Source organism: Hyperoodon ampullatus (genome assembly GCF_949752795.1).
Source record: "Hyperoodon ampullatus genome assembly, chromosome: 2".
NCBI lineage: Eukaryota > Metazoa > Chordata > Mammalia > Artiodactyla > Ziphiidae > Hyperoodon > Hyperoodon ampullatus.
The window spans coordinates 168,298,036-168,321,968 of NC_136915.1; the positions used below are offsets into that span (position 1 = coordinate 168,298,036).

A 23,933-nucleotide genomic window follows, 5' to 3' on the forward strand; every position below is an offset into this window, starting at 1 on the left:
ACCCCAAAGAATCTGAAAGGCTAGTTTTTCCACTGTGTTATATGGAGCTTCAAAAATATCCTCTGTTAGTCTGTTAGCAGCTGTTTTGAGAGGGAGGACCCACTTCAGTGACTTCTCTGTTACTGTCTTGAGGATCCTTAAGTCGCTTTGGCTCCTGGCGGCCAGAGGCTAAGGCTTTCTTTATTCTCTGCCTGCTCATGGCTCATGTTCAAGAGGATCACTGAAGATGTGGACTGCAGTGAGAATCAAAACCTGATATAAAGTATTGTAAAATGTGACTAGATTAAGAACACTTCAAGAGTAGCAGTTTATAGTCTTGACTCATCCAACAACCTGCCATCCGATCTTAAATGTTGACAGTATTGCAATTCGATAGAAACTTGTAGTATTAAAAAAACAAACAAAAATAGGTATATATTATGGTAGTGGAGGCAGCTGGTATGTCTCTTTAAATGGGGGACATACAGTGGTGTGGTAGCATAAGCTCCATTTGATTTATTCAGATATAGACTCTGTAGTATTATAAAGGGTATAGAAGGTTTTTTTTTCTTTTTCAGCAATCTTTTCTGTGGATGAGGTTCATGTCTTTAAGATGGACTCACAGCTGTGAAGACTGTGAATCTCATGGAACTGGACTAAAGATTCCAACATCCATTTTCTGAGTTTTTTTTAAAGGATCATACTTAGTACTGAGTTATAAAACAGACGTTGGCAAGTACAGTCTTTTTCAAACTCTGGGATAAGAGTACTGAAGGGTACAGGATCTGAACCCACCGAAGGTATCCATGTTTGTACATGAACAGCTGAGGTTATTTCCTTATCCCCTCTTGGATTTCAACTTCTAGGATGTTTGTTGAAACACCCTTCAGTGTATATGTGGCTCCCAAGGCTTACAGACATTTATTTAACAGTGGAACTCCCCAAGGAAAGCATGGGACGTTTTGTTTATTTTTTCCTACCTTTAGTTCTCTTTTCTCCATCTCCTAGGTGTCCTGGGTGTTTCTAGCCGGAGATTGGGGGATTCTCATTCCCCTCACTGCATCCAGTGGGAGACTGCTACAGGGTATCTTCTAAATCAAAAGACTTTTTGTTAGAAGCCAAAGCAAAGTTAACAGACTACTTCACTTTCAATAGCACTATGTCTTTCTCAACCAACACTTACGTGATTCAGAAACTTATACTATTCCATTAGAAATGAAAAGTTTGGTTTCTGACTGGCTGAAATGAGCTCTATTGTTCCCTTCTTTGTCAGAGGTCAAAATCACCACATTCTGGAATGTTAGCAGGCTTTGGGTCAAGCAGATAATCTGGTTCTAGGACTCAAATAACTGCTTCAGCATGGAAGTCGGTAACAGTTCTCCCTGGAAAAAAGGACCCAAATTTTCTCCTGTCATAGCTTATATTGGAATTGCTTATTTAGCTATTTTGTCAGCTACTTTTATCCTGTTTCTTCTCTGGTGTTCCCAGTAACTGGGACATTCTTATGAATTCAAGAAATGTTTGATGCATAAATAAAGGGATGAGAATACTTAAGAAATATTATGTTTACTAAAGATATAATGGTTTGTTTCTCCCGAAGATCCTGAGACAGTACAGTTCAACTATACTTCTTCAGCTCTCTAACCAATATTGAGGGTGGAGGTGGGAGAGCTGAGGAAGGGGATGCTATGAAACACAGAAACACTATGAGCAGTAAATGTGAACAAACCTCAGCATAGTTTAATTTTACTCCAGGCTGCTTCCTTCCCCCTCCCATTCGAAGAGGAGGCCCCCTTTCTTCTCGCCTATCGAATGTGAGGAAGGGGCCGTACCTAGTTGTTGAGGAGACCGAGTAAGATTGCCAGGGAATCATTTCATTCTTCCATGACTCGAGCCTTACGTTCTCATGGTCATCAGGTCAGTCTAAGTTTTAAGCATCTAAATGGTGTAACACTGCACATAAAAATAAGTTCAAGTTTAAGACAAAGTGGAAAAGTACCAAACACTTAAAAAAGATGAATTGGCAAAAACCTTCCTGTTGACAACCTCTGTTTGTGTTTGTGGAGGTGGTGTGATATAATCCAGGAAAACTGGGTCTGTTGGGATGAGCATGCTATCAGATGAGAAAGCTACCCGATAAGAATACTGATTAAGAGGAATTAAATGCCTGGACTGAAGGTGAAGGGAAGGGCAACAAACTGCGTGCTGTGTGATATTTTGCATCAATTCAGCCACCTCCAGGTAAACTTGAGCTTCTGTTGATCCCCAGCTTTGGCGCCTTTGAATTTCCTTAGTCACGAGCGCTTCTAACTCGCAGTCATTGAACTTGAGATGCAAGTACACACCAACGTAATGTGCCATATGAAAGTTTTCACCTGAGAAATAAACTGCTTTTGCATTTTGGGGAGGAGAACGTAGTCCTTAAAAAAGATTTTTACAGCCCAGAGAAAGGGCATTGGTAGTGAGGGTCCCCCATTGTTGAACTGAGGTTCCTGCCTACATCTCCAGCGCTGCCTCTCTTTGCCAGGGCTTGTCTAAGTCAGCCAGGAAGTGAGTGGACCACCAAGTCCTGATCAACAGTACTTTACTTTCCTGTCCTATAGTTTTTTTCTTCATATGCTAAAGTGAGGCACATTCAGAAGTGATCTCATCCAAGATGAGATCCTTTAAAATTTTAAATTAGACCAAGTAAATCTTCAAAAAGAAAACTCTGAATTAAATCTCAAACCTTTAGGGAGCCTTCAGATCACATATTTGGCAGGATGGACTACATTACCTTAATAATAAACATTTTATTTGGATAAATCTTTGGGATTTGTTTTTAACGATAGTTTAGAATTTCAGTGTTGGAATTACCATTCGAGGATTAAAGTATAAAAAAAAGTTACCTTTTCCCCAAAACTCATAAAGATTCTATTCTTCCAGTACTTTACTGACATCATTAAGAATCTTCTCAAGGTGGCAACATTTCCTTGTCTTGTACTTTTATTCAAATGATGTGTTTTTTCCCCTGAATTTGCCAAATAGAAACTATGAGATTGATGTGTTTCAGACCGACAATTTCTCCCATAATCATACATATTTTATCTCCTAGAAAAATAATGAAAATAGAAAAAAGGTCTTGGTGCAATCATAATTATTAATGGGATTCCTGGGGGCAGAGTGAAATTATTCAGTCATCTGTGTCTTTTCTAGACACCCAGGATTTTTACTTGTTTCACTCTTCTATTGGACAGACATTTCAACTGAAGAGAGATTATTTTTCTCCACCAAATAGCATCCCAAATCACAATGCTTTAAGAACTTAAAATCAATCATTTTCAAATTAAGCACCTTAAAAGGTCAAATTATGTAGTTTTCACCTTACGTGGTTTTAGTTGAAAAGAACTCCTATTTTAACTCGGATCTTCTTTAGAAAAAGAAACAGAACACATTTCATTTTTTATATAGAATAAACTTTGTTTTTATTATAGACGTGAATCAAAAATAAAAGTTTTTATGTACATATGACATATAGTGCAAATGAAAGGCTTTTAAATACCAAGTATAGACATATTGTTGGAAATAAAAGGAGATGAATGATGGGGGTTAGGATGGTCGTCCAGGAACTGCAGGAGGGGGTCGCCTAGTGAAAACAAAACAGAAAACAAAACAAAATAAAACAAAAGAAAAAGAAAAACACAGATGCAGAGGAAGAAAACAATGTTTAAATTAGAAAATAAATCCAAATAAGAGCATGCATAAATATCCCACAAAAATCAAACTCAAATCAGACAGAAAACATGCAGACATGCAGGGGAAATGAGAGAATATCACATGGCGTAGTGAGCAGTTCCTAGGATGTTTCCTGGCTTCCAGCCATGTGCCAGGTATGAGCCATTTGAGCCCACTCCAAAACCTTGTTATTTTGTACCATGGAATGATAAATCCATGCAATCATATTCAGGAGAACTGGGAACAGTACAAGAGCCGCATACCTTTATAACTTGAGTATGTTTCCCAAACCTGATTTTGTGACATTCGGTTATTTCCCAAGATTTCAGTAAATGTTGTGAAATCTCCATAGGGGGAGAGGGAGTTGATATAGAAATATGACAGGTGAGATTTCTTTAAGATGAGGGAAAGTAGAAGGCGGCAAGGGATCAAATGAGCAATGTAATTACAATGCAGAAAATATCTGGGGTCGATCTTGGAGAAAAGGACTTGTAAATAAGAATTTCCTTCAGGTGAAATCCTGATGTGATAGCCTTTCCAGGCCCAGGCAAACTATGAGGCTATGTCTGTTCCATGGTGGCCCCAAAGACTTTGGGTAAGGTTTCCCTCTGTCTTAGAGTTAGGTGCAACTGAAGGTCTTATTTATTCTGAACCAGGTCCAGGGTAAATGAAATTTGGTTTGCTGGCCCTTTCTCTGTATCCCTAGCCTGGCTTGCATCTTGTCAGGCCCACTGGTGGTGAAAGAAGGATCCAGAGTTTTGCTTTGTTTTGACAACAGCCTCTCTCTGGATGATGGGCTGCTAGGGAAGATACAGTAAATGCTACATGGCAATGGACAGCTCTGTAAGTAGGAAAACAGCAGGCCCAATGAAGCTTTCCCACGTGTTTCCAGCAGAAGTCTACATTTAATATCCTCTTTCTAACCCAACTGGTAATGAGCTCAACATTACAGCAAGCCATAGAACGGCAAGTTAGTTCAGTACCCTGCTCCCTGTGGGACTTCTTTTTGGCTACTCATCCAGCTGTTCAACAACATACTCACTTCCATCTTACTTCTGTAACACTTCAGTGAGTGGAGCAATGAAGTCTACAAGAAAACAAAAGCAAAAACAAAAGCAAACTTCTGTTTCATCTTCTATGAGATGTAAATGGAGCCATACTGACTGGGCTATTTCTGAGCAGCAGTAAAAAACGACCTTACCTTCCCCAAAGTCCAAGACCAATTTTTCTTTGGTCCAGTTTAAGCTGGCTGAACTTAAGGAGGCCTCCTATCCATTTAAATGATGAAGAACTTGTTATTGGTCTGTAACCTTTCAACTGCAGGGGGCGGGTGGGGGGAGGGTCTGCAAGCCTTTAGCTTTAGAGATCCAGGTAATGGTTATCCCTGGTGTTTTCATGAAGAAAGTGTAATTAAATTCCTGTCAGGCTCAATGAGATTTATCACCTGCCCAGCAAACAGAAACTATTTTTGAGTTCTGAAGGGGCTTTAGAACACTTTAATTACCTCAGCAGGGTGGGGAGGTGAGCCATTAAACTGAACAGCAAGTCCACAGTGCTAAAGGGACATTTTGTCAGCATATGCCAAAGCACTTTTCTGTTAGAGTTAGTTTGGTGTTCTAGTCTAGAAACAGGATCAGAAACTTTATGTCTTGGAATATGTTTCATGGACAGCTAGAATGTGTGCTTCAAACAGCAGAGTGACATCTATCCCCTTAGCTCTTTTCTTTCCCTCTGCACTCATCCTGTATCTAACTTTCCTCTCGTTGCCAAAAAAGCACTGTTGGTGACGACACCATACACTGGCTCAGAGTTACTTCTATTATGGATCTTGGCAGTTTGGGTTTTTACTATTTCTTTTCCAGAATTTTCCATATTACTTAACACAGTGCTGAAGTGCTTGAAGGTCACGTGCTGAAAATATTGGGGCTTTTTATATGAAGGGCTACACAGTTACCTTATACCATTGCCACTTCTAACACAAAACTTGAAGTATTGAGTTTGGAACACTGAGTTGGGATACTGAGTTGCTAACACATATTAAAGCTCATCATACCAGCATTCACCATACAAGCAAATTCTACCTACTCAAGATTATAACTTCAGGTTATACCTCCTTAAACTTTCTTAAAAACAACTTCGGAGAATCGTTTGGCTGAAACAGGAAGGTAAGGTGGTAGGAAAAGCTGTGCGTGGAACATGGGCATAATTCATATATAAAAGTCTCCATTATTAAGAAGAATGATGAATTACACACATTCTCTTGGATCTACCTCAGTGCTGCAAGCTGTTCCTAGGGTGACATTCCTCTGGCAAGAGCCCTGGGAAGGCCTTCCTTATAATTTTTTTCTTTTCTGTTACAATCTCACAAAATATTCCCTGCTTGTTTTCTTTGCCCATCACTCAGATAACTTAATATCCCAGAGCAGTTGGTGAGCCTGAAGGCTTGGGAAAGTGAGACAAGAAAGGCAGTAAGAATAAGCGTTCTCAATGCTTTTCTGCTGACCTTCACTTTTAAGTCAGCCTAGATCCCCCCCTTTACAAGAATACAATGGAGGTAATGTAATTAATTTAAAGGAGCTCTTTTTTTGGCAAGTGAGAGAGAAAAGGTAATACTGAAAGTGATCTGAGTCTTCCACAATGCCCCCCTAGGACTCATTGCATGTCTGTCTCTATCTGCTTTCATGCCCCCTGTTCCTATGTGACCTACCTCCTTGGATCTCCCCAAGCATCAGAGCTCCAGGAGGATGGTCCTAAGCTGGGAGCTCCAGTTGCCATGACATTTGATCTTATCACCCAACTGTGTGTTAGTGACAGTCTGTACTGGGACAATCTCACTCAATGCCTTTCCCCTCTGGCCTAAAGCCACTAAAGCAGTGTTTCCTAAGGCATGTACCTCAGAACGCTAGTCCTGTGAGATGCTCTATGAACAAAGCATTGATGGTCAAATAAATCTGAGAAACATGGAGACACTAGCCCTGCCATCTGATATTAAAGCTTCTATAGAGTCTTCCAGTAAAGAAACATCTAATTTGTAGTCATCATTTCCCAAGTATAGTCAATCAAGAAATCCTTGGTGTATGTCTGTGTAAAACTTATTAAAATCTCATGGAATGGACTTTGGGAAACTTCAAATTAAGGTTGTAGTTTTAGCCAACATCTCTTGCATGTACTCCAAGTATCAGTCTGCCTCAGTGTGAAAGAACACCAAGAAATGGTCTTAAAAGTGGCAATGCCAGGTGTGTGATGAAATTAGTACTTCTCAGTATGAAATTTAAAGGTTTCAGCTGAAAAACAAGAATCTTGAAAACTAATTGAGCAGATACTTACATTGATGTCAGAACTATTTTTAAAATACAAATGGAAATTTGCCAGATAGTTACAATAAGGTCCTTTGGTTTTTGGTAATTTCCACCAGGAACTATTCTGAATACAGAATCATGCGGTAAGACACACACTCACAGCACAGTGCACAGCATGATTCGCATCCTGACTCTTTCTTCCATTAAAAAGCTTCCTTTGAAGGCACTGATGGCTCCACTCATGGAAGGTGTATAGACATGAGAAAGAAATCACAACAGAAAGTGTGAATTAGCCCAACAGAAAGTGTGAATTAGCCCAACAGTCTTTCCAATTCATCTTTTCACAAAGAGCATACCCTGAACACAAAGGGAAAGTAAACCAACATCTCTCCCCTCCCACTCCCTTCTTGTCTCCTGCTTTTAGACGGCACAATCTGAGTCTATGTATGTCGATAAGTGACCTATCATCAAAACTCTTGTAACAAGGAATCTCTCTCTATTCTCTGGAAACTCAGGATAAGGACGTGTGTAAGACTGAACACTCTTCTGTTCTCTTAATATTGGGGAAACTGAAAGGGGTAACTTCTCCCCTCAACGCCGAATGAATAAACAGTGGAGGCCAACTGTTGAGTCAGCAACTTAATTACTTTCTGTCAGAAATGCCTTCTGTAGACCTACCATTTGGGCAGAGTATTCTTCATCCTTCTGTTTCCTAGCTTTTCGGGATCACTTCCTTTTCAGTAGCAAAATGTCACGGTGCTTCTTGGCAAGTGTCACTTTGTACCCTCCGGCTCCCTAAGGTTTGTGTTCTTCTTTGACTTAATACAACAATGACTTCAAATCAGGAATAAAATGTTTCCCACTCTCCTGCCTTTGATTTGTCCAATTTGCTCCCTTTAAAAATCTCATCCTTCCCCAAATTAATGACAGTAACGCCAAATGCTATCATTCTCCACATTGGTACCAACAGGATCGAAAGAGTTATGAATATTTACAAGTCTCAGATCTTACTGATAAGCATAGACATGACTCAAATATATACAAGAATGAGGAAGGGGGGAGTCCTTCAAATGTTATCATTTATTTCAGGTTCAGAAATACAGCTTCACATTTTCACAATAGGTACACATGACCTTCAAGAATGATACAGGCTTTAGGAACTTGCTTCAAAAATTCCTTTCACAGAGTCCATCCATATGTCAGCATTAAGAAAGCCTGAAAGTGCCAAGAAGACAGGGGAAAGTACTCTGGCTCCAATTAATTAAAGAATCAACAGAGAAGGCAAGATTTTGCTTCTGTACACTGCTTCTTAATATAAAAAAGTAAAAGAGGAGTTTGATTCAGAAAAGGGAGAGAAAAGAAACACACAGGCAAGCAAAACAAAGGCTGTACATGTGAAATTAAACACAAATCAAGTAATGGTGGAATTTCTGATTGGAAGGAATCATTTTTAGCAAATTGGCAACATACAATGCAAGAGATTAGACAGAGTAATTTTATCGTAATTTAAAAAACATTACATTAAGGAATTTGAGGGTAAAAATTAAAAGGAATGAAGGCTTGAGCTGAGCCATGTGTGAAACCCCAGACCAGAGAGGTGAAAAGTCTCACCAATATACCAGTATGAGCAGGTCTTAAGACAAACAGGAGACTCTTCCTTGAGTTTCCTCTCTCTTGCTCTCATACATACATACATTCTTACACATATATACAAATAGCAATGCATATACTACATATGCTTCAAAATACTCTTAAAATTTCACCATACAGAGCACCACATAATGTTAAACATACCAACTAGACAGGATGACTGAAGGTTCTAGAAGACACATTTGAGCTTTTAAGAAAGGAATGAGGGATCTAATGAACCAATAACTGTTTCTTAGAAACCATCTAGCTTCATTCACATTAAACTGTGAGCTCACAGCTTGCAGTCTTCTTAGTGAAATGATATAAAACTCATGGCTTGAGTCTCAAATATTATCTTCTTTCATCGAGTTCCATAGTTTAGAGACCTACTATTTAAGCTTTATTCTTAATGTTAAGGAGATTCCTGTCCATTTCAAATAATTACATTGTTTGACAAATGAAAAATGTTAACCTGAAAAACTGGATGGATGACCTGCCTCTGAGGTGTTACATAACTTCTTCCCTGCATTTTAAGCAAACTTACTCAGAATATCCACTACTTGTATCATACTGCTGTATCCCTCTTTTTTTATTTTTTGACAGTTACTGTAAAGAAAGAAAATGACTCTGTAGACAAACTTAGCTTTTTAAGATTCACCTCAGCAATCTAAGAATAATTTATATTTCCAATCAGAGATCTTAAAGGTAGGTTTCCAGATCTTACACTTACTATGAGCTAGCTATATTGGCAAAGATAATTTCTTCTTCGATAGCAATGCTGTGAATTTAGATGCAAATGCCTGTAGATGTTATTCTACCATGTTGTCATCGAAGTTCTGAGCCTTGTGCCTCTCAGAATGAATGTAATCTGGAGAAAATTTTGTACACCTCATGTATATTATAAGAAATGAACCACTTTTATCACATATTATGGCGAATACTCTAAAGCTAACTCTTGTATTAGCACAGTTTAAAAAATATATTCATACCCACACATACACACATGTATAACTATTTACACACAAACATATACATATATATATACAATACACACACAATCACACTCATGCTCATGGCATTTTAACAAGTGATTTTTAAAGCTACTTACCCACAAGGGCACAAAATACATGTACTTACACAAATTTACTATGTATATACTGTATACACAGGGACACATGCCTAGAAAATATGTGTGTACACAGAAAACATCAACATTTATCACATACTGGTATTAGGTCCCATTTCATATTTGAGAATTATGGCTACAGTCTATTCTAAAAAGTCATAAAATGAATCTATATGACTACTCTTTAATTCTAAGGTCAGAAGGCTTATAGTTATATCACAGGGACTTGGTTTTATTATAATGTTTTGGAATAGAGTGAGTTTGTATCTGAACAAGTAGGCAATTTGCTAACTAAACAGACCCTACTGCTCTTCTATGTTACAAAACACAGCTAAAAGCAATATTCAGAGGAGTAATCTTGGTAGATGATTTCTGGAAATTCAATATATCTGTTCTAAGTCAATACTATTTCAATCATCTGTCCACAATTGAGTAAATGGCTATTCCAGTTAGTCAATAAGCATGCAAGAATTAGCATGTGACAATAAAATAGATTTACCCATCAAATAAACATATAAAGTTTACTTTTCCAGATCCTGAAAACACTGTATGTTTTATTATACTAGACATGATGGAGCTACATCTGTTGTGTAGACAACATCAGAGCAATCAGGATGAAGTTACACAAAAGATCTGAAGTGTGTGGGAAATACTTAGAAAGCTCATTAAGCGACATTCCCATCTTAAGGCCTGATATGAACGCTGTACTTCACACTCCGCACATCCTAGAGCTTCTGACTTCATTTACATTGACATCTCCTTTTAGCAGGATACAAACCCTTTGGGAAATGGGATTAATACTAATCATATGACACAGTACTGCAGTAAACTGAAAATATTCTCCAACATGACTGCTGAAATTCCAGGGGAGGCTGGGTTCTATTAGAAATAACTTAGAAGTAAAACAAAAATGTACACACAAGAAGAGACAATTGGGACAGTGAAACTGTGGGGTGATAATCTGAGAGCAAAAGCCAAAGGTGACAAATGCCATTGTTTATGATGCATAAAATCGGTGCAAAGAAACTTGGGAAAAAAATCTCCAGTTTTCTTTGACATGGTTTGTGCTGATCTAAGAACACATCAGTGGTTATCCACAACATTTTCCTTTAACCAAAGGAAATTTTTGAAATACAGCAAAACGCAAAACCACATACAGCACAAAGCCAAACCCTGAAGTATATAATCTGTTAGATGCCTATTTTAGAGAATTCAAAAGAAGGAGCAAAGGGGATCCTAAAAAAGAGGGAATCTTGTGAAAAGATCACTTTAGACTATTCATTTTACTATGGATGTTTACTTATTTCCACTTAGCTGCACCACTATTTTAAAAATACAGTATGTATTTTGCACATCTGTTCCATTCACAAAGAGTTAATTTTTTTCCATGAGAAAAAGAAAGATATGAGAAGATTTAGGGTGGTGATTTAGGGTGGTGTTCTTATACAATCACTTGCAATTTAAAAGTTGAAATCTCCTTTTTGTAAATCTTGTATTCTCTGATTTTTGCCTAAGTGGACTAGTTTTAACCCTTTAGAGTAAGTTCAAAACAATGCCATTCAACTTGGCAAGGTCTCTTTTTAATAATGGTTAAAAGTTTTACTTCATACTTTATGGGCATCTGCTTTGGGTATAAACTACACAGGAAATTAAAGTTAACATACAAATCATGTTTGCTGCTTTCAAAGGGAGGCATTTCAGTTGGTTAAACCTGATTTACTTCTGTAGAATATGAAATGGTGTCGTGGGACACAACTATGCAGTGAATACTTGGTCTGCTGTCTGGGAACAGTTAGCAGACAAAATTCCGGTTGGCTTCTGGCTGTTTCCTACATGCTAATCATCTAGTTCTAGGTAGTCCAAAAGTCAGCCTCAGACTGAACTATTAACCCCCAGGCTAAGCTGCTCTTATAAATTGTAGAAATGTTAGAATTTGCCAGTTTGCTTTAAATCTCGATGTCTTAATATTATTTTCTGGAATGACCTGGAAAGAGACTCTGAAGTTGTCCGACTGTAGGAGTGTGAGCTCTGCTCTCAAACTAGGGCATCTTTTCTTTCCATTCCAGGTCCCATTCTTTAAATATGGCTATCCCATAGTAAGGCTCAGGATTTATTAAGAAAGCCTAGAACAGATTAAAAAGTTACATTAAACTGTTTTAAAGGTAGGCTAAATTTTTACATTAGGAAATTACATATTAGCATGGAAAGGGAGATATATTTTTGCACTAACTAACTAAATCAACTGGAATTAGTGTCGAAGTATAATTAGCCATGCTTAAAATTAGATCAATATAAAAAATTAAATATTTTCCATGTCAGCCTTCACCGTAACTTGTGAGGAGGTAAGTATATACGTGAATAAAGAAATTACATTTGTACAGACACTGCTAGAGATGTGATATTTTGCTTCTTCCTTGAACTCTGAAACTAGCCCAATTTACTGACTAACTACCAAAAAACAAGCTTTAATTCACTGTTGAATATGCTTCTAGCTTGAAGCAAAACACATTGCCATGAGAAGCCCTCTAGAGCAAGCAATGCATTAACTTTTCCTTTGCAAACTACCTCATGCTTCTGGAAAAGTTTTATTTTTAAGGAATCCTAACTTTTAAAAAATCACTTCTTAGCAGTTTTATGAAATAAAGAGGAAGGAGAGAGGATCTAAATAGCTAATCATGGCGTAGGCGGAAACATGTATAATAGACAACATAATTTCCATCAGTCAAAACAGAATGTGGAAAAATAAATATGTATCATTTAGGTCTAAGCCCACCATCTCTTATCTCTTAGGAATTATATTGAATGGGCTATCTGGTAGGTAACCTGGGAAAATTGTCAAAGCAATTCCAAATATATGCCAGGGTAGGCCAATGGTCCACAAAGTAGCGGGCTGCTATACAATCTACTTTGGTTGATACAACAGATAAAGCCTCAAAGAGTCAGCAGTTTTCAAGAGTCAAACCCCAAAAGTTTGACATATCATGAGCAATGAAGGTGAGTGATGAATGCATTAGTAAAACTGGTTACTTGCCAATACTGATGTCCACACATGCGACTACTCATGATTTACTGCAACGGTTATCAAATATTTTGCTTTTGCATAATTCATTAGTAATTAACTGCCATGCCAGACACTTCATTTAGTCTAACAGGGAGGATTCTAGTGGACGGATTATAGTGGGACGAGTAGGTGATGGGGGTGGTCTCCGGCTAGAAAGAGAGAAAGAGACAGGTAAAGACACAAGTAGAATATCTAGCAGAAGGTTATCCCAAAGACACTGAGAAAGAGCCGTCACGCACATGCTCATGCACAGACAGGTCAGCAGGAGTGGCTGCCATTTGTAATAATTTAATACTGTCACCTTTCATTCACCTAGCATTTTTTTTTAATGAGGTATTTTTTCATATCCAAATCTTGCTAAAAACTGAAGTCGTCCCTCCCAATACTAATAAAAATATTAAGTCATTTAAAAGCCATCTGAAATACACGGCATATTTCTCAGTCAACAGAGTATGAAGCGTACTATGTTATGCCCACTCCAGGAACTAATAAGGTATTTAGGCCTCAGAGACTGATGGGGTTTGAATTTTTATTTCCCTTTAAGTAATATTCTTCCTATTTTTTCTCCGTCTGGATGTTAATTATCACTTCTCATTGTCTTTAGCAGTAGCTTTCTCCAATTTATTCTGTATCTTACTTCTAATTTGCTAAGCAGTAGGAAGTCAGAAAAATTAAGGTTTTTAAGAGTTCTCCACAATAAGTGTAAACAGGCTCAAGGTGAGCGCCTGAGTAAACTGCATGAGCTCTGGTTCCTATTTTGGGTCCTAAAAGTTATTCTTAGCAACAGTATTGCTCACTTTCTGGTTGGTAATGGTGTTTCTAATAGCTGAGGTTGCTGAATAAACTCCAGATAACGAAATATTACTATATCTGAGAATCTCAGCTTTACCAACTAATACTCTTTATGCCCTGAACCCATACATTTATTTCCTAAATTTATTAATAAGCTTTTTTGGGTGTATACTTGACTTTATATGTCATATCTCGGAGAGTAATGTTTATAGTCAACAAAATTCAACAAATTCTGCAAATTGAAACCTTTCTTCTTGATAAAACTCTCCCACTGATTTTTTTCAGAAAGAACCCTTCTGGAATTACGGTCATGTCATGAAATTTTCTTCTGTATTGGACACACTAAATTGATCAAATCAAATACTTTTTCTCAGGATGAAGGAGTGAAGTTAGAAAAGTTAAAGAAAATGGTTATGAAATGTTAAAAAATTACACAGCTATAAAATAAAATTAGATGGTCAAGGAAAGATCAAAGCAAAAGAGATATTGTTGATTAATGGTACAAATACTGACCACTTAAGCACAAACTCATAGATCTCAGTAGCGTTTCTTTTGCCTCCTGTACTTGAAAAATGTCCAGGAGGCTTGAGAGGAAAGGTTTCCTTGGGAAGGTGTATTCCAGTTTAACCTCTTATACTAAGTCTCATTACTAAGCAGGCGCTCAGTTTTTGAAAGTGTAATTAGAGATACTTTATAGGCACAGCTATGAAACTAAACCAATCCCTACTAACTCTTTAATTTGAGTAAACAAGTTAAGTCCTTTTCCTGCAGAAAGGCTACCTGCTACCATGACCACCTGAAATGTTTCGGTAATTTCCTGCTGGGAAAAATCCTCCTATAATTTCCTTTTCACTTATGACCATGCAAAAACACCTGCGCTTTGCTTTCACTAGCATACTGCTCATTTTCATTTGAAATGGCCATATTTGTTTAACTTATATCCTGGATTTGAACCTACATCATTTTCTCCTTTGATGTGAAGTTTCCAGAGGCCAGAGGTCATGTCCACTTGAGTTGTTTCATAGAGTGTTTAGCAGGGTGTTGCCTTCAATTATGTTCTCAATGTTCTTTTGTTTATCTGCTGGAACCTGCTATTCCTCCTGCAAGACTCACCTTGGTGAAGTCTTCTCTGACCTACCTTTCCCTATCTTGATGCTTCTGTAGAATCTCAACATATTTCTACAATTAGGTTTATATGCTTATTGCAACTGATTAGAAATGGGCTGTGTCTTACTCATCTTCATTTTCTTGTGGTGTCTAGCTCAGGGCTTGTCATTCAGCCACTGAATGTTTGACAAAATGAATAAATGAAAGTTACTCCTAGAAGAAACAACTTATGAATACTTGTGATAACCACTGATCTTTACATTATATTAAGGGTTTTTTTTGTTTGTTTGTTTTAGTAAATCATTGCTCTTGCAAAAAAAAAAAAAAAAAAAAGAAGTTACAATGGCATGTAGGATTTAGACTCTTGGAAACTCTACCTACAGGGTATTTGACTGCTCAGTTGTTCAGCAGATGTTTGGAATAAATAGTAAATCATAGGCTCTTCCTCAGGGAGTTTGACAATTAGTCACATAACCTATAGAAATATATTCTTAGCATTTAAGCAGTTACGGGGGGGCAAGAGAGTTGGCCAGAATTTGAACTTGAAAAAGGGAAACTCTACCAGAGGCTTAATAATGGGATGGACTTAATTAGGGGATTTTATTTGAAAAAAGTGGATCTTAAACGACAGTCGCAGTGAGGGGCAGAGCACAGTGTGGCATGGTGGGTTGGAAATTGTTTCATGCATGTGTGATAGCTTTGACCAAGGGTTGTAGCCAAGACAGAAAGGAATGCAAACTGAGTTCTCTTCTGATCCTTTTGTTCTTGGCTTAAATGTCATTCCTCAGGACTTCCTGACCATCCTATAGTTTCCAACCACCACTCCTCATGGCTTCATAGTTTTATGTATTTCACAGCACTTAACTCTGTTTGCCATTATGTATTTATTTACTAGATTATTGCCCGTGTCTTCCAGTAGATTGCAAATTTCTTGAGTGCAGAGACGACATAGTCTGTATTTATTATGTATATTCATCATTGTATAATGTGATTAGAAGGCAGTGAATAAATATTTATTAAATAGTAGACAAACAAATGAATGACTGAAAAGTACCTACACAAGGATGTTTAGCCAGGTTAGAGTATAGACCAGGTCAAGGTGAGCGGGTCCAATGAGGCCAGAAATGCAATCTTTTGAGGCATTTGTCAGAGGTTTATATTTGAGGCAGCAAGTTTACACAGAAGTCAAAAGGTGTGGATTCTAGCTCCAATTGCCAGTATGCATAATCATTAATCACTAAACTTCTCTAAGCCTCAGTTTTCTCATCTATGACACAGGAGACTCAGACTAGGTGATCTATAACATGCTCTCCGGTTATGCATTGCATGTATTATTTACTGAGCATGTACTATGTGGACTGTATTATGCTGCATGATTTTTAAAAACTCAAAACCTATTATTCATATGGAAGATGAATGGGATAAGAGAAGTATGCAAGTGGTTTTACTATAGCACCCCATTTAAGTGGAAAAAATGAGGCAAAATTTTGTAAGTCAGACTCTGAGAATATATTCTCAGAGCTTGAAAATACAATAATGTGGTCAAAGCAGGGGCAAATATGATTTTAACTGTGGCACATAAAATGTGAAAGTCATAAGAGAATGAAGGTCTATAATGGGGTTAAAGAAACTAGAAATTAAGTGATGAGGAGGAATGGAGGAGTTCAACGATGGACACAGAGAATAGAAAGACTGAAATACTCTGATGGAACAGCAACTTCTCATTAATCTCCACCCCAATCTTTGGACCATGCTGATGGGACACAACAAGGTCAACGGTAATGGGCAACTGCACATAGAAGGCAAGGCAGGAGACCAGAAAAACATAACTTTCTGCTATGTGCCAGGTCTTTTGTTTGTCTTGTTTACCACTGTATCCCAGAACTCAGTGTCGCCTTTGGCTCATAATATTTTTTTCAAATAAATAAATCAGGAGAACCTATCCATTATGAGCACTTTTTAAAAAAAATAAATTTATTTATTTTTTGTTTTATTTATTTTGGCTGCATTGGGTCCTCGTTGCTGTGCGCGGTCTCTCCCTAGCTTCGGCGCGCAGGGGCCACTCCCCGCTGCGGTGCGCGGGCCTCTCACCGCGGCGGCCCCCGCCTGCTGCGGAGCTCAGGCTCCAGGCGCGCGGGCCTCAGCAGCCGTGGCACAGGAGCCCAGCAGCTATGGCTCGCGGGCCCCAGAGCGCAGGCTCAGCAGTTCTGGCGCACGGGCGCAGTTGCTCTGCAGCACGTGGGATCTTCCCGGACCAGGGCCGGAACCCGCGTCCCCTGCCTTTGCAGGCGGACTCCCAACCACTGCGCCACCAGGGAAGCCCCCCCAGGAAGCCCCCCCAGGAAGCCCCCCATTATGAGCACTTTAACGGAGTCCCTAAGTAACTAGGCACTGCACACCTGTATGGTGAACTAATGATTTAAAAAAAGAAAGATAAAATTTCCATCATGTTCTCTTAAAATAATTATAACATCTTTAAAATATGCTTGGTTTCAGGTTAAAGTAACCCATATATGTATTGAGTAATTAAAAATCCTAGAGTCTGTCAACCCTTGACTGATGGTAATTACAACAGCTTGCTTAGGTAATTACAATAGCATAATTGGCCGTTATTGCAGGGAAAAAAAAACAACCCTAAAAAGTGTGTTCAAATGCTTCACTGTCTCGGTCTTAGAATGTTTAAGTAAAGATTACAGTGTTTTGGTGTTTTGTTTTTTTTAATGTGTCAGTGTCATAGATTATGAAAGTTTATGATTACTAACTTCACTATTTATTTATTTATTTATTTATTTATTTTATTTATTTTTTTTTTTTTGCGGTGTGCGGGCCTCTCACTGTTGTGGCCTCTCCCGTTGCGGAGCACAGGCTCCGGACGCGCAGGCTCAGCGGCCATGGCTCACGGGCCCAGCTGCTCCGCGGCATGTGGGATCTTCCCGGACCGGGGCACGAACCCGTGTCCCCTGCATCGGCAGGCGGACTCTCAACCACTGCGCCACCAGGGAAGCCCTCTTCACTATTTATATATAAAATAATTTTACTTATAAAAAAAAGTCTGTCAACCCTACTGGAAGAAATGAGCATCATCTTATTTCTAAAACAATAACCCCCCAATAATTTCTATAGAAAGCAATTCAAGAGAAGCATTAAGTTGTTCAGTGTGAATTTTCTTAATAAGTAATGCTAAGATGTTTGCCAACTTCAACACCAGAAAAACATTTAAGGTTTACTGTTAAGGTTCATTTCATTGGTTTAGTTCCTAACCATTCAAAGAGTTTCCAAAGACAGTTTGTTTTGGGCCAAGCAGAGTTATTTGTTTTGTACCAAATTTTCCTCTGTTACTTTGTGCAGTCATGGGCTTCATTAACTTACCCATTATATTGCAATGGAGCATCTTGCATCACTTAGTGTTTATTGAAACACTGTTGTGTGTGGGCAGTTTATGGTTACTATAGCAAAGCTATGTTTCTGCTTCCAAATCTAAAGGGAAAGATGTAATACTTGAAGTTGCATTTGTAGCTGCAGGGATGGACCGTTTGCAGTATTTTGGACAATGACAAATTTTGTAAGAAAGTCAAACGGTCACTTAGGGTGGGAGGCATGGTGGGGAGGCAGCTGGCTACACTGATAAGAGAGAAGAATGGTCAGCTGTCTTATTGTCTTGTTTGATTCTCTTCTAAGAATGGAAGAACTAAATTCTCATCTGCTCTTCTTTGGGTTAACTGGTTCTAGGTATTCATGATGGGAGACAGTCTTAACAGGGGTGCATCAGCATGGGGGTGAGGATGGAAGCTACCTTTCCTCTAGCTCCCTGCTTCCTGGTAATCAGCGTAACACTGATTACTGAAATGGCTTGGTTTTTCTGCCCCTGCCCTTATTCCTCTTCAAGATGGGAAGCGGGATTTATCTATCTGGCAAGTATGTGAGCCAGCCTGGGTCTATGTAGCTCAGGCTCTGTCCTTTCCTGTGCTTAAAACAAGATATCATGACTCCCAGGACAGGATTCTTTCTATTGGGCAGTTATGTTGGCATGTTCTAAGGCTATGGTCCTCAAACTGGACAGTGCATCAGAATTCCCCAGAGGACTTGTTAAAACACAGGTTTCTAGGTCCCACACAGAATTTTTAAAGGGGTGAGATATTTCTAGCAAATTCCCAGATTACGCTGATGCTGCTGGTCCTGGGATTGTGCTTTGAAAACTGTTCTAAGACATAATAAATGATTTTGTCCTTGCTTCATTAGCAATTCATTTCACTTGCCAGGTAAAGTAAAAGCAAAAAGAGAAAGTGCTGGAAAAGATCTTAAGAAAGATGAAGAAATGGTTGTAGAAATACTTTGATACCTTTGGAAATTAGACTCAAGCATGGGTCAGTTTTAGGTTTATTTTATAAAGACAAAGATATTATGCTATGGTAGTTTTCTTGTTAGTCATCACCAGAAGAATAACTACTTGATTAGAGAAGCTTGTATTTGCTCATGAAAATGGCAGTAGGTATAGAAACTAAGCACATCTAACCATGAATTCCGAACTCTCATCTTTGGAGAGGTTATGATTGAAATCCAACCTAGTTAGCTAGGTGGACCCAAATTTTAAAAAAAAAAGGAAAACCCTCAAAAAAATATTCAAAGATTGATACTTCTAGGGGAATGCTATCTGCCTAAGAAGATAGTTATTTGCATTAAAAAAGGATATGCAATAGGCTTCATTTATACTGTAAGTTCTACTCATTAGATATAGGTGAAGCTTTAAGATATAACTGTCTCAAAATTTAATTTACAGATAATTGCATTTAGGATCATGAGAGAGTTATACATCTCAGGTTTCTAGGAGCCATGAGAATCTAATACCAACTTGCACAACTTTTTAATCTTATTGATGAAACAGATCAAAAAAAAATGAAGGGTTTTCTCTACCTAAGCACAAGAAGTAAGGCACCTCCCTTTTGAGGGCTACATTGGACGAATTTCTTAGAAAACAAAAGAGAACAAAAGCAAAAACTGCTTCTGACTCTTCTAAAATTGTGAAGAGCGCCTCCCACAGTGCACTCTGCTGCATTTGGCTCTAGAGTGGCTCCAGGCAAAAATGGCTCCGGTGGCATCAGAATCAGTTGAGTTGGGAGATGCCCATAGTAATTCCTTCCCAGGAACTGAAACACCTTGCTTCTCCACGACCCTCTTGAATTACTTAATCCTTGCATCATTTTTCAAAGTTTAAGGCATCTGAACAACGTTATAAACTTTCCTAAAACCTGAGATTACTCCTTACCCTGCCTGCAGCCTTCCACAGCACCTGCAGGGGGCAGTGTCCCAACCAGAAGTTCAAGAACATGAATGAGTGAACATCCCCAAGGATAAATCAGATAGGAGCACACCTCCCGGTGAAATGGAAAGGTAACTAACTATGACCCAGGACTTCCTCTTGCTAATGTCTGCTCTAAAAGAACAGATTATAGGACACAGCATTTTAAATTTCAGCATTGTGTTGTGCTTTGCTTCTTGATTTGAGCATTTATTCAAAAAACAGGTTTTACACGTCTAAAAAATCTAAGGCTGATAAGTTCAGAAAAATGCTATAAACAGTCATGATTTTGTCCACATGGAAGATAATATTTTGTAATTTATTATCAAAAATACTATAGGATGCTATCCAGCATATTTTTGGCCTTTTAGCTTTAGTAACAGAATAAGCCAATACTGTCCAAGAATAGTTTACAGTAGATGTTGGAAAGAACAGAGAACTTGGAGTCCATTTAAAGGATTCAAAAAATTCTCTAATATGATTCTTGCTACATTTTAGAGCCAGCATTTCTTTCCCCTGTGAAAATGAACCCACGATTTTATAATGTATGCTATTGGGAAAGTATGAATCAATTGACAGACAGACTTTGAAATAAGAACATAAGGAGAAAAACAGTCCACAGTTTTTATTTGATGATGCAAACATATAATATACTGTATAACTTAGTCTCTGAGATAAGTGCTAATATAACCTACCTTGCCACACTTTCCTTACTTTATTTTAAATATCTGACTTGGATTTCACCCGTAAGGATGGTACTGATAAACCCACTTCTGTGGCTGCAGCAAAAAGGCAGCTTAAGGGATGATTTGCCCACATTAAATCTGCTCAGTTTATGAGCTGTAAAAAGAATTAGCCAGGCAAGGTTTTCAACAGAACAGAACAAGAGAGAAAGTGTGTTTAAATTGTTTCTTAAAATACACTAAATATTGGGCTAATTCTAAAAATAAACTTTGATTAAACACCAAACATCAACACATTTTGTTTTCTTTCATTACCTCAATAAGCCCTGTTTATGTGCTAGGTGCTGTATTAAGAGTTAGAGGTACAGAAATAAAGACAGTCACTGCCCAGGAGTTTCTACTTGAGCTGGGAAGAGAGACAAGTAAACTGTGTCCACAGCTGGGTAAGTGCTACGGCAGTATTATGCCTCAAGAGTTTCAGGGACACCTGGAGTCTTAGCCTGGGGGTGGAAAGAGGTTGGAAGGACTTGAAGAAAACAAAACAAGTTGAGGGAACTGGCATTCCAGGAATAGGAGATAGTATGTATGAAGGGAAAAAAAGCTAGAAAAAGTACTGTCAGTTTGAGAAATCAAGTATTGTCTTATTCTTTAGCACAAGTGGCAAAATTACTCATTTTGCTCCAAGTCCTAATTCATAAAACAAACAATTTTTGGAGGGCTTTTAGTTGTTTTAAAATATGATTCCTAAAAAGCATTACTTCTGAGATTAATTTTTATATTTTAGCTTCTGTACTGTATCACTGACGACAGATAAGTTGGGTAGAGAAAAAGACTAAAAGGTATGCAGAGAAGCAGAAGGTAAGAGGAATACAGTGATGAGAAAACTACATAGAGAGGGAGGATGTGGTTTTTAAAGAGATTTACACACACATGGCTACTGAAAGAAGTTAGGCAGTGTCCCCTCGGAAGACTTTCTTTCTCTCTGTCTCTCTCTCCCCCTCCTTCCCTTCCTCCCTTCTCTCTCCCTCTCTCTTTTTCAAGAAATGCCCAAAGAGATCTAAGAACTTACGGATGTAGAAACCTACTCCCATTGATGGTAGCTGGGGTAAAACTATTTCTAACCCTCTTCATCTTCTTCTGTCCTCTTCTCCCTGCCCTTCCCCTCACTCCCACCCCAGGCACCAGGGGAAGGGGTTGGCCAACTCAGACATTTGGGGGAAGGAGGAGAAGTTGGGAAGGAGGTGCTAAGGACTAGCTACTGGGAGAGGCAAACTTCTACTTCTGAGATGCACATTCCTTTGTCATCTCAAGTCAGGGAGAAGAAGCAAAACAAGCAAGGATGGGGAGGGAAAAGGCAACACTGGATCTCTATAAGAAAGTGTAAAATTCATTTCTGCTTTGGAAAGGTGGAAAAGACCTTTTGCCTCTTTCTGATAAACAGCAAGAAGCTTTCAGGCATGATATCTGACTTGGGGCCTTATCTCAAAGAGGGTAAATATGTAATTAGGAATACTGATGCAAAAGTTAACTTTCCAATTCCTCTTATTTTTGTAAGAACAACAAGAAGAAAAAACTGAGCACAGGGAATTTGAAGACTTACAGAAGATTTACGTTGTGCCAGCGTTTCATTTCTGCCTGACCTGTGATACCCGGTGAATTAAAAGGCCAGTTTTAAATGCACCATGTGGTATTTTTCCGGTCACTCATATCAGTCAGAGTGGAAAAAATGGAGACGAGTAACTGTTTACTAATTAGAATCCCAGTGATTAAAAAAAAAAATTCCAGCAGGAGGAGCTCTAACATGCCTTAGAGTTCAAATTTTAAAAACAAAAAAGTTGAAAGCAAACAGAAAAACAGAGAGGCGGTGTGCCTTGCAAGCTGCCATGTCAGTGAACAAATATGTGACCGAGTCCAATTAAATGCTTAGTGCGAAGCCAAGTGATGATACTGGTGGAGACAGAACGGCCCACATTTTCTCCGTTCCACGAGTCTCCTCGTCCTGATGCAGTTAAACTGGGAACGGATCTGCGGTGTTAGCTCTTACAAAAGAGGGAGCAAAAGGCTGCTTTCTGGGCAAGTCTAGAAGTTATTCTTTTTCTCTTGAAGTGTCATATTGTTGCTAAATGAGTCTTTGATGCCGGCTCAAAAACCGCATTTTAGAATGAAATTTTTCATTGGTGTTTGAAGGCACTATGAAAACTCCTGTATGTTCGTCTCCTTTACTCAGTGGCTTGTTGGGTGTTTTTTTAAAATGAGGGAAATGCTGTGTTTGTAAAAACTGGTGCTAAAAGGGCAAGGAATCATATGTCCCCTGGGCCATGTAAAGAGTCTGCAGAAAGAATTAGAGCTTTCTAACACACTCACATACATCAAATGGAATACAAAGAATTTACTCAGGAAAACAGTGAGAAGTATATGAATTTAACAGTTACCAGATTTTTAGGGTAAGCCTTTCCATTTTGGACAGTGCTGTGGGAGAGGAATGGACGAGTGGGCGTACAGTATGATCAGAATTACTTAACCTGAAGGAAAGTTTCAACCAATCCCTTTTAATCACTCGCCAACAAGAAGTCAAACATTTTGTTTTACACCTTAGTGGTATGCCCACGTTTAAAAATTTTATATAAGCTCCTACAGAAAGTTTAACTGGACCAATTCAGACCAAAAGTCACTAAATAAAGCTAGTCTAGACGGAAAAATCTATGAAAACCATATGTCTTTTAGGCATCTGTCTTACAAAAACTGCCATCATCTTGGAGAAATAGTTCACAAAATATGCTTTTAGGAAAACACTACTGTAACGACCATGGGAGCTGTGCTTAAGAAGATGGCTGGACTTGGGGAGAGTAAAGCCAGAATGTTTACAAATGAAAGGCGCTCATTTCTACATATATCTGTCTGTAAACATCACTGAGAGGATGGACAAAGGCAGGTATAATTTATATTTCCACTATTCTAGAAGGGATCAAAAAAGTTTACAGTTTTGTTCCTCCACATCCCCACAGAATGTTAGACCAAGGGACCTCAAAGCAACTGTATTCTCACTCACAGAAAACTGTTTTGAATAATGTTGTACATGGATGAGGCCAAAGAACCAGAACATTTTCTTCTGATTATTACCTCATCCTGCTGGCCTGCCAAACACAGCTAGAAGGCAGGTGTCAGACAGAAGTAACCAAAGGAAGACTGTCCTGTATAACTGGGTGTAGGGCCCAACTGACAGACAAGGGGAATCAGAAGGACTGGG

General features: G+C 38.5%; 1 protein-coding gene across 6 annotated transcripts in view; it reads right to left on the bottom strand.

Moving 5' to 3' along the window:
• Positions 1-3,567: 3,567 nt before the first annotated feature.
• DNM3 (dynamin 3) overlaps positions 3,568-23,933 on the bottom strand; it is a gene marked incomplete at both ends in the record, with an annotated part of 593,219 nt that continues 572,853 nt past the window's right edge. For 4 of the 6 annotated variants that reach the window (XM_079696525.1, XM_079696528.1, XM_079696524.1 and 1 more), the window contains one exon: positions 12,888-12,957. In XM_079696525.1, coding sequence (XP_079552651.1) covers positions 12,888-12,957 — 70 coding nt within the window. Of the gene's footprint in view, positions 3,605-12,887; positions 12,958-23,933 lie in introns of those variants that run through there. The other 2 variants (XM_079696529.1, XM_079696527.1) reach the window with 1 other exon arrangement.